Source organism: Argentina silus, assembly GCF_951799395.1.
Source record: "Argentina silus genome assembly, chromosome: 4".
Classification (NCBI taxonomy): Eukaryota; Metazoa; Chordata; class Actinopteri; order Argentiniformes; family Argentinidae; genus Argentina; species Argentina silus.
Window position 1 is genome coordinate 3,553,966 of NC_139658.1, and position 12,080 is coordinate 3,566,045.

A 12,080-nucleotide genomic window follows, 5' to 3' on the forward strand; every position below is an offset into this window, starting at 1 on the left:
CCAGGATAACCTCTGCGGTCTGGATCAAACCTAAAAACCAAGGCCTGGAATTTTTCTTGTCAAGGAAAAACTCTTGGCCCCAGTTGTACTGTATGAATGATAATAGTCTTAAATATTGAAGTCCATCACATATAACACAATAGTGGTTTGAATCACAGCGAGGTGTTGTAAATGCGTATGGAGTAGGTAACATCATGCCAGTCATGAAACAGCTCATGCTTTTCAATTTGCATTTTGATTGCAGAATTAAGTTGATCCCACAGCTAATGACTTTCAAATATTTCAAATTAAGCTAAACTGCCTCAGCTAAACAAAACCAGACAAGCAAGGCATGGCACTGAACAAAGTTAACTAAGTCTTGCATGCATTTATTTGTGTCCACTTTTTTTGTAACAGCCCATTATCTTCATTATCAAACTGCTAACAAAGATATGTCTGTTCATGCAGATTTTCATAGGCAACATTAGGGCCTAGTAGGAAGAGGACTCAGATGATTCTAAATGAGTTGCTTTTTTAAGAATAGTCTCAGAATGTGACAGCCAATTAACCAATGTTCCTTGCATACCATTGGCTCAGGCATGCATGGCACTCTGGGGTCATGTGACACAAAGCTAAACTTGGCAGAGGAGGAGGCCTTAGATGAAACAACTGAGCGAGTCTGAGACTGAGAGCGTGTTCCTGTGTGTGTGTGTGTGTGTGTGTGTGTGTGTGTGTGTGTGTGTGTGTGTGTGTGTGTGTGTGTGTGTGTGTGTGTGTGTGTGTGTGTGTGTGTGTGTGTGTGTGTGTGTGTGTGTGTGTGTGTGTGTGTGCATGACTGGGTAACAGGACCATATTGTCCAGCGGTGGACAAAGACATCATCTGCCTCTAGGTCTCTACAGAGACTACTGTGTGTTGAGAACAGTGAGCTGTGTCTTAGTTAACTGAGAGGTATGAACAGGTCAGATGGACAGACATCAGCTGATACAGGGTGATAGGCCTGTCTCTGTTGAGATCTTAACTTTTTACGATCTGCAATGGTCAGCAATGCCAGAACAGACAACTGACAACTGTTTTTCAACCTGAAAAGTAGATTTGTGTTTTCCTAATATCATTATGAAAATATGCTGAACAGCATAGAGTATTCAATCACACATGACAAATCTTATCTCAGGACTTTAATTTGGTATTTCTCATTTGCAGCACTATGTCTAACTAGATACTGTAATGTATATAAGCATACATGTCATTTGTTCCCTATTTAGAGTGAAGTCAGTTTGGGTTGTTTTGGAAGTTTCTACAAGGCATAATTACCAGTCTTTTGGAGCAAAACTGCTGCAAATTACAGCTGCACTCAGAGGAGACTGAAATAGCCTGATTCAATTATTTACAACTGAAGAATGTTAGTGTGTTATAGCACCCCTGCACACACAGTGTACACACACACACACACACACACACACACACACACACACACACACACACACATACACTAGGAATAGGAGACGCGTGAAAGGAATGGCTGAGGCTCCCCCCCTCATCATGTGTGTCCAATTACTAAGTAAAACGGCACCAAAACAATGAAAACAGAAAACACACACACAGCCCTGCATAGTGCTAAAGGTCATATCTGACCTCTGACACCAACTGACATTCAGATTAATGAACCAAACTGAGATAATCATTCTGTTGGAGGGCAGAAAGAGATTTGTGCATAAACACCTAAATCTCTCAACCTCAGCTGCAACACAAGGGATTTGTTTTGTTATCATTGATATTCAGAGAGATTTACCCGCGTACTCTGGGGCATTTTTGTATATTCTGACACATAATCCGGATGTATCTGGGATAATTGGGTCTATATGACCTATAATCCCAACACTCAGGGCCAGGAGGGCACCAGGAGATTTCCTTCACTGATCACCTCCCAAAGTCCTCTCTCTTAAATGGTGGGACCCACTCACTAGTCCTGCATGACTGCCTCTGGGTGTCCTGAGCCTAACCCCTCTGCTGAGGATGGTGTGTTAATACTGTGTGACAGTAACCCCTCTGTTTAGTATTAACTCCATCTGCTGCACTTCCACACACACACACACACACACACACACACACACACACACACACACACACACACACACACACACACTGCCCCCCCTCATCCCATCACTGCCCCCTTGCTGCCTACATTTACTGCCTTTACTCTGACCCTGTTTGGGATTAGAACCTGGAACATACTGGTCCCAAATCTGATTCTCTCATCGGTGGTCTGTTCACTGGTAACACACACACACACACACACACACACACACACACACACACACGCACACACGCACGCACGCACGCACGCACGCACGCACGCACGCACGCACGCACGCACGCACGCACACACACACACACACACACACACACACACGCACACACGCACACACACACACAAACATCCCTCCACCAAGGTGAGCAAGTGCATGATGTCCTGAAATTACACATTTAGATGGAGAATACTTAACCCTCAGTTTTGGTTGTTGACTCAAGCCCTATGTTTTGCTCTAACCTAGTTCTCATCCATTAACTTTGCCCTTGAACTAACCTTTACCCTAACACTAGTCACCATAGCCTAGTATCCTACTTAAATTCATCTTTGTTAATCCAGGTTTTCACCTGCATCAGTGGACATCAACGTACAGTTGAGCTCTTATTAACACAAAAAAATCAACCATCATATTTCGGCTCGAAATTACATATGTACAGTACACCTCTACATCATTAGCCAAGCTTCATAATCATACTTCAAGCATAGCGAGCATACAGTTCATGCAATGTTTCAAATTCATAATGTGTTTTCCTGATCTGGCACATCCACGGTAAGACCGTGCCAGTTTTTGGGGGTGGGTAATCCCCAGATCAAACAGCTCAGGGGCATCTCATGGTAATGGAGAGTGGCACACCGGGTACCTTTATCCCTCCGTGCCAGAGGGGTCCGTCTGGTTCATGATGTCACGTCCCCAGCCCCCCCGGCGGTGACTCATTAACCGGCTCATGTCCCAGGGGGGGTCCCATCTGTGTGCCACCTGTACTAAATTACCACAACTACATACGTACCAGCTCTCTCTCTCTTTCTCTCTCATTCTCTCTCTCTATCTCTCTCTCGCTCTCTCGCTCTCTCTCCTCTCACTCTTTCTCTACATATCCCCTCTTCCTCCTTTTTCTCTGTACCCCCTCTATCTCCCCCCCCCCCTTTTTATTTCACTTTTACTACATATCCCTTCTCCCTTCCTTTCTCTCCTGTACCCTGCCCCCCCCTCCCCCCCTCCCGTCTCTCTCTCTAATATGGCATGATGGATGGATCTCTTTAGTAGTCTATAAATGAGGCAAGGAGACAGAGGGTATGTGTGATGTTCTCATTTTAAGGTACATTCTTCCCTCTTCTCCTACAGGCTGGCACTCATTACAGTGGATGATTCATACACAAACGCCATGAGGTTGTTTGGTCCCATCCCAGGATGTGGTTGTATGGGGCTGTTATGGGCTTGAGCTAGATCGTTGTACCCAGCAGTCTATGTCATGGGTTGCAGTTGTGCATCGGTAATCAGTTGTTTAAATAGTACAATAATGCCTTGAGGCGTATTATGTGCCGTGTGTCATTGTACATCAACAACCATTATGTCAGAATGCAGCTTTCAATGACATAAAGCTTTATTCTCCATATGATTGCTTCACATGGAGAGAATGACCTTGTATTCTATTTCAAGGTCACTACCCTCGAATCTTCCCATTATCCACATCAAACCCCTTCATTCCCACTGCATCTGCTACACTCTCTTTTCCACTTAGCTGAAGTACGCTAAGAGTTTAGCCTTTTGGACACAATAGCAATGCTCAAGTGGTAATGTATTTTTAATCTTCTGGACATTATTATCCACCCATTGAGATACTGAAGATCCAGTTTTTTGGTTGTTGCATTATCAAGATATATTATAGCAAGCACACTATTCATTTGGCACCAGAACGTATTGATGCTGTTGTGTAATGTTTTAAAGGGGCAATTTGGGATTCAAACAACAACAAAGCGTTCTCCCCGCCACTTTTCATGGGAATACAGTAGCTGAGGGATGGTCTGGAGAAATGTAACCGTTCTCAAATTCATATACAAAGCTATGGATGCAGGGACTGACAATCTATGAGATTGAAATTATTGTTTTAACCATGTTTTGAAGCTATATAGTGTTTCTTTAAAATTACATTGTTTACAAATTATGCTTATAATGCTTATATACTTATATTTTGGGTTCTGATGGGGTGAAATAGTTGAACTGAGCTCATGAGGTATTTATAAGTTCTAAGAATCAATGGCTATATATCATTAATTTCAATCCAAAATATCACAAATAAAATAAATGCACAACTCTAAAATACAGTGTTACTTATTTATTTTGAGCTGTGCAATCGTTTGAACAAAGAGGTGAAAGAGGGGTGAGTGCTTTCCTCGTTTTCTGGGTTCTAGTACTGTTTGTGAATGTACAGTGTTGACAGGCTGAGAGGAAAACAGCCAGAAGCAGTAAAATGGCCCACATTTCACCTATGTCTCTGAGGACTCGATACTGGAGCAGGCTTTTTCCGTTATGCACAGGCTTCAGTTTTAGTGAAGGCTATAAAGGTCCTAAAAATACCAACAGGCATTTTAAAACACATCTTTCAAGGTATGACTGCACACTGCTTTTAGGGTAATATCCTTCTTTGTGGTTCATATGAACTGCACTAAATAGCTGGTCTTGAGAGAGGTCCTCTTAGACGGGTTGTTGTCTTCTGTCACCTTGAGAAGCAGAAGCAGGAGTATAACATTCTCACGACCTACCATAAACGAGTCTCTCCTTATAGGAGCCTACTGACACGCTGTGAAGCCATTACTGTGAGTTGTTCTTGCAATGCAGAATGACTGCGCCATCTGTTGACATCATGGTGCCATTACAATACCATACCATAGAGACACGTCAATAAGTGTGTCTAATGTGGCAAAACATAGACTGTTTGTTTAATGTCTATCCTTCCACGATGAATTCACACTTGCCCATTTAGTTTTAACACCAGATTCACAAAAGATTCCTAGTGAAGCACTGGCTCTCTGTGAGCACTGGATCACTTGTTCTTAATCTTGATCACCTTTTGGTGGCACCTTTTTGGAATATACGGTATTCACAGACTGAAATACCTGCCATATATGCTGTATATGTTGTATATGCTGTTTGTGAAAAAGATTATACTTGTGCCACATAATACAAACATTATCAATGTGTCCACAATGCCTACACTTACAGTATCAATGATTTAGTCAATTATTTGCCTCAAGATCAGCCTTTCCCATCGTAACACACAAAAAAACACTCATTGGCAAAATTCACATTGACCAGTCAGGTCTGTGGGGAGAAAACCGTTAGCTGTTACTATGGTGCTCTAATTAATCCTCTCGTTAATCCCCCTCCAGAGATAACGAGGGACAGCGGGATGCCGATGAAGCATCTCACTCCAGCCAAGATAACGTCAATCACTAGGCCATCCCAGAGTGGGCACTGTGCGCGGAGTGTGCTTAACGGCTAATGAAGACCCTCTGCCCGCTACCAGCTGCTAGCCAGTGATAAGGGGGAGAGACCCTCAAAGACCCAGCCACATCATTATGGAAGTCAGCCCTCAAAGAGGCAGATCTGAGGCCGAGGGAATCTTCCACAGGCTGTATATGGGCATGGGTTAAGTCTGTGGGGTCCAAGTCTGTGGGGTTCATTCTAATGAGTAGACAGGTTTAGGAACTGAGAGGAATGCATGTGTGGGATAGAATGTGGTACCTGTGTGAAGGTTTGAGAGAGACAAAACGTAGTCTGAATTTGTGTTCCTTTCAAGGACAAAAATTGACATAAATGTCATCCAGATATATCAAAATTGCATGTATGTTTGATGTTGAATATGGCATATCTTCCACACATTTTATTTGGTGTACAAACATGATATGTATCTCATTTCGTTACACTCAATACAAATTAAGTAGCACTGGCACTGGCCTACCATTTCAGTTCATTCTATGACATTTGCCTTGGTTTCAGATCTACATTTCCTCAGAACCTGGTCTCCATGGGCTTGGCGTCTGAGAAGGAGTTTCCACATAACCGGATGCCTTTAAACTCCTCAGAGATCTCCAGGAGGGTTTTCCCCTTGGTTTCAGGCAAGAAGAAATAGACGTAGAGTGCGGCAAACAGGCACACACAGGAAAACAGCACAAAGCTCAGAGAATTGAGTAGAGCCTGGGATAAAAAAGGAACAAAGAGAAGATAGGTGAGTTCCTACCAAAATAACCAAGGACACCGCATGAAAGGATAGCTGAGAGCCTGTGATTAAATTGTTCTATTCTACTGTGTTATGCAAAGATGAAACCTTTGTCATTGAATTTTAAAGTGTAGATGATGTCTAAATTAGAGCTCTGGTAATATGCGCAAGCTTGCTGAAATAACAAAAAAGTCATTGTGAGATGACATAGAAAAAGGTTTTAATTGCCGTTTTTCAATATAATGACATTCAAAATTATGGAATTATGTCTGCTAGCTCTGAGGTGTCAGGCAAGGTATTATACCACAGAACAATGGTGCACTGTCTCTCTTCAAATCTCATTGTATCCTATGTTGCTAATTTTGCTAAAAGAGCTCAGAAGTTTAAAGATTTTGTATTGGATGACATCATTTAACTTCAAGGTGCTTCAGTAGTAGCATCAACATTGATTCATTCATTGATTCATTGATTGTGTGATTACCTTGTTGATTTGGGTAAAAAGAAAATATACATTAGCATTACACAGCACTTACTTCCAACGTGGTCCTCAGTGGACACAGACAGATGTGAACATCCATTGATAACTGAGGATGGACTAGAGACTTACAATGAGAAAGGGGAAGGTCAGACCCAGCACAGCGAACCCTAGCCAGCGCTGTATCCCCGTGAAGACAAACGCTGCTGGCCGGCACGACTGGATGAAAATCTCATTGGTGAGAGAGGGCAACACTCCAGCTAGGAATACCAGAGAGAGGGGTACGTCTGATCAGGATTCACACATTTACTTGAGTGTACCTTTTGCGCGTACATGTTTGTAATGGTACAGCGACTATTCTATGATAATACCATACTATCATACCTGGTCCTCCACCGTAGAAGATAACAAAGAAGAATATCAAGCCAACAGTACAGTATGGCATCCAGTAGCTGTAATCCTGGAAGCATAACAATATTAAAGGTCCAGGATGTAGGATTTCATCTTTGAAATAGTGCTTAATGGCCATGATAAAACATTGGTGATCAGGGAATGAGATTGCAACGTTTGGTGAAGAGCTCTATTTTGGTCCACAAGAGCAATTTCTAAAATCTGATGTAGATTGAGGTTGAGCACTGGCCTTTACATGTACCATGTTTACGTTTTGGTTGTTTAGAAGGATATACACATATTTTCTGCTATTAAAAAACACAGCATATAGCAAAAAAGTAGCATATTTACATTTTCAAATTTCATTGTGGCGACAGAGGGCAGCAAAAGTGCAAAACTACATTCTGTACCTTTAATAATGACTTATAATGTATTAAATAATAACAACAAACAAATATTCTACATTTTACATGCATAATGTCCCCACAGTACCGCTCCAGAGGTGAGAGCCCTCCCTCCTACACAATACACACACACACACACACACACACACACACACACACACACACACACACACACACACACACACACACACACACACACACACTAGAGCACCTCTCACCTATCACTCTGACGTCACAAAGGTCAAAGGTCAAAGGCTCACCTTCAGATAGAGAGTGACTGTGATTAATACCATGATGGCCGACATGGCCCCGAAGCCCCTCCAGAGTAGCGCTCTCCTCCCCACTCTCTCAATCAGCAGACCCTGTAAGTGGGGGAGAGAGAGCCCATGGCAGCTAGCTCACAGGGCACAGGGGAGGGAAACACAGAGCCCTTCCGGAACTTTCCCCATCAATCTTACTCTCTACCAAGGGGGATGGTAGAGGCGACAGAGCCAAAGGGACTAAGATGATTCATTGTTCAGAAGCTCAGAAGAGGCATTGGCTTCTCAGTGACAAACACATTCCACCTGTAGTTCAGCTACAGCAAGCACATGGGGATGGATGTCAGCACTGTTATAGTGAGAAAGAAAGAAAACGTCTGGCTACATTGAAAGGCAGGGAGTACTTTGAATCCCTTCTAGTTCTCAATAGAGGGGATTACCCCAGAATGTACTCCACGATTCTATACATTCACACTGCGCACCTGGAGGAGTTGACATTGGAACTCACACAGGTGATGGAGGTGAGGACCTCAGACGCACCCACACCCAGCGTCACGTAGCGAATCTTATCCCGGGGAATGCCCGCCTCCAGGAAGATGTCGAAGGAGAACATACTGATCTGAGGATGGAGGGAGGATAGAGAATGGGATCAAACTGTTCTTTCCTCTTGTTTGCTTTGCGGCAGCACAGTCAGTCCCTATGTATAGAACTCTGCATAATTCTGCTTGAGACTGAATCAATCATTACACAGGCACACGGGAATGTCCTGGTAGGTAGACACAGATATTGCTGAGTGAAGATAAGGCAATGTCATCCTTACTGCGGAGATGCCAGAGAACTGGATACAGCCATAGACCACCACCATGGTGATTAGCTGCCATCTTACGCTCCTGTCTCTCAGCAGCTGCAGCAGACTCTTAGTGGGCACCCCCTTAATAGCTGCCTGTTCCGCCACCATTTCGTCCATCTCCAACTTGTACTCACCTCCACCCCACAAACTCTGCAGAGCTAGGGCATAATACACACATATCAGACAGGGATAGTTTTCTAGTCTTGTTCTATATCATAGACTGTAACTACTGTGGTAGCAGAGGACAGCTCTGTAAGATATTTCCACATTTGCAAAGTACTCAGTGTTGGAGTATTGTTTAAGTTGTTGACAACAGAGGCCCTTTGGACAGTGAGAATCTCAACCTTAGTGGCTATGAGGAAACACCTCTTTTACCTTTTTTGCATGACTCGGCATTGCCTTTGTCTATCAATGAGTATCTCGGGGCCTCAGGAAAAAACGGTAGTGTTAGCAGCTGGACCACAGAAAAACATGTTGGAACACAGAGAAGGATATTCCAGCAATCCTCACGGCCAAGAATTTCCCTGAGAAAATCAAAAAGAAGCGTCAAGCCAGAGCACTCATGATATCCAATGACACATTTATAACCAGAACTCTTTTTATTTATTTCATGTTTTGCAGAACAACTGACAAACTGTTTATCACAACCTTCACTTTTCAGGAGTCATTCTTTAAATGTATGCTTATTTTCTTTTTGTGAAATTTTGTGATGTAAAATGAGAACTGTACCTTAGTCCAACAAATTGTCCTGAGAGTTTGCCAATGGAGACAAAGGTAGCTGATGTTAGTGTTACCATGCCCCTGATTTTTTTGGGAGAACTCTCCCCCAGGTATATTGCATGGATACTTCCTCCTAAACCTGAGGTTCACAAACAAAAGACAATCAACTATCATCTCTGACAGACAAAAGGACATTTCATGAATTATATTTCATCATGACTCTCCCACCTAGAAGTTAGTGGTGAAACATCACATAGGCCTACCTGAGGTGACACCGTATAGAAATCGTGCCACCAGGATCATCTCATAGGAGTTTGCCCCCCTACTCATAAACATAACTATTGCCGCAACAATGCTGATCAAGTTGTTCCCGATCATGGCTCTCTTTCTAGAAAAGGAATTGTATGTAATCTATCAATTATATGGACATATAGATCAGTTATTGTATCTTATATTTGCCAGTTGGCAATCTTCAATTCATTGCCAGAAAACAATGTACTCTAAATCTGGGACAATTAATTACAAAGTCAAAAATCATAATCTTGATTGTGAAAACATTAAACACAATATTTGTTATTTGTTTGTTTGTTATTATTTGATCTTTTATGCATTTCATGTAACTGTTTCAGATCTGTACTTTGTACAAATGAAAAGCACTTAACAAATAAAACGCATGATTTATTATTATTAGATGCTCCCAACCTTCCAAATGTACCAGCAATGCACTTCACACTCACAGACCCAAAGAGGCCCCCCACAGCGTACAGAGACACGATCGCTGACCAGATGAGGGTGACTGTCTGTGGAGGTGGAGGTTCTTTGTATCTCTCTGACCAACTGCTATTGATGAATCTCTGTATGTACTGCAAATGCAAACAACTGATAAACCCATAAACCCATAAACCAGGTTAAAGCAACAGTAGTCTTGCTACTCTCATAGTACTGTGTCTGTAAGCCTGGCTGGCAGGGTAGGCAAGGCAAGCAGATGCTCATTTAAAGCAACACTTGACACAACAGTTACATTGAATATGCAGAGTTGTGTGAAGTGAGAACAATGAGGATATTAAGAGTTGAAACCATAAACAACATTCTACAACATGGCCTTCTGTTGTTTGCCTACTAGAAAAGATGGTGGATTCCCAAGTCACCCAAGTAACAATTGATTATCATGTTTTTGTTATGCTAGTGCAACCCCTTATGCTTATGCTTTGTTATGCTTTGCAACCCCTGCAACCCCCTGCAACCCCCCCCCCCCCCCACCCGGACAATTGCACTATTACTCCCCTCCCCTGCTCTTACTCAATACCACTGCTCTCTGTACATATCTGTCCATACTGTTCATAATGCACATAATGCACATATCCCTATATTTTCTTTAATACTACTGTTAATACACTGCACATACTGTACATACCTGTTTATACTGTTCATACTGCACATAATGCACATATCCCTATATTTTCTTTAATACTACTGTTAATACACTGCACATACTGTACATACCTGTTTATACTGTTCATACGGCATTCCATATTATATTTATATTTATTCTGCTATCTAACTTATGTTACTGTTAATACATATATACTGCTAGACTGCATTACCTATACAGCTCATATGCTGCTACACTGTTCATACTGTAACTTATTTATTCTGCTATAATGCTACTGCTACTCATATACTGCTTACACTGCACTACTTATATTATACTGCACTACTTACTGCTCATATATTGCACTACCTGTAGATACTGTTCATTGCACTTTCTGCTATTTTGCACTTCTGGTTAGACGCTAACTGCATTTCGTTGTCTCTGTACTTGTACTCTGCACAATGACAATAAAGTTGAATCTAATCTAATCTAATCTAATCTAGTGCTAGGAAACACCAATATGTATATATGATATCAAAAAGAGGTGGTATATTAAATTAGGTGGTGAGGCTGTGTGAATAAACCATGATGTGTCTTACAGGTGAGGGAGAACTGATGCCAGTGACATGGAACCCAGTTTGAAAAGATCCGCCAATTCCCAAAACTATAATAAAGAATAGGGCATTACCTCGGGTCTGGAATGGAGAACAGATTGGGGATTATTATGAATAAAATGAATGTTTTTCATTTAGGACTGTGATGTCTATCATACAATCTCAATCAGTGTTGATAGCGGTGACTAATGCAAAAACATCTTCAAATTGTTGCCAATGAGTTTCTTTTAGAATGTAACAGTACACTTTTGATAGCCATGGTGGTCTAATATTCTCTTAAAAACTGAAACCTCTCATAAACTTTTAGCTGAGTCGTGGAGCTCATAGGCAATTTGTTTAATGTCCACATACAGTACCATAATGTATATCTATTGCCCTTGCCATAGGCTATTGCTATACTTTTTCACTGTACCTTGCTGTATGTCTCAAGTTCATGTCTCAATAAATTAGATACAAAAGTTACAATGTCAATGGTTTTAACATTAACTGTTGATCTTTTGACTGTCAATTCTTAACAATAATAACAATTCTTATTGAGCTTTTATAAAAGTAAAATATACAGTATTTCAAATCCAGTAAAAGTTTGCCTACCAGTTGCCTCAGCAAAGTCTCCATTCTGTCTCCCTTGAGATTAATCACTCATATGTGCATGATCTAACATTACAGTTCCTGTGCTCTGTTAGGTATTTTTAGGAACATGTTAATTTGT

The 12,080-nt window shown here is 41.6% G+C and overlaps 1 protein-coding gene across 1 annotated transcript; it reads right to left on the reverse strand.

The window, feature by feature from the left end:
* Nucleotides 1-6,078: 6,078 nt before the first annotated feature.
* On the reverse strand, nt 6,079-11,986 carry slc2a9l1 (solute carrier family 2 member 9, like 1; the record flags this gene model as incomplete). The annotated part of the gene is made up of 12 exons (XM_083667623.1): nt 6,079-6,264; nt 6,894-7,021; nt 7,146-7,221; nt 7,816-7,917; nt 8,324-8,434; nt 8,636-8,823; nt 9,041-9,189; nt 9,395-9,524; nt 9,649-9,773; nt 10,088-10,248; nt 11,357-11,452; nt 11,963-11,986. 12 exons carry the CDS (start codon nt 11,984-11,986, stop codon nt 6,079-6,081), a joined length of 1,476 nt encoding a protein of 491 aa, XP_083523749.1.
* Nucleotides 11,987-12,080: the final 94 nt, after the last annotated feature.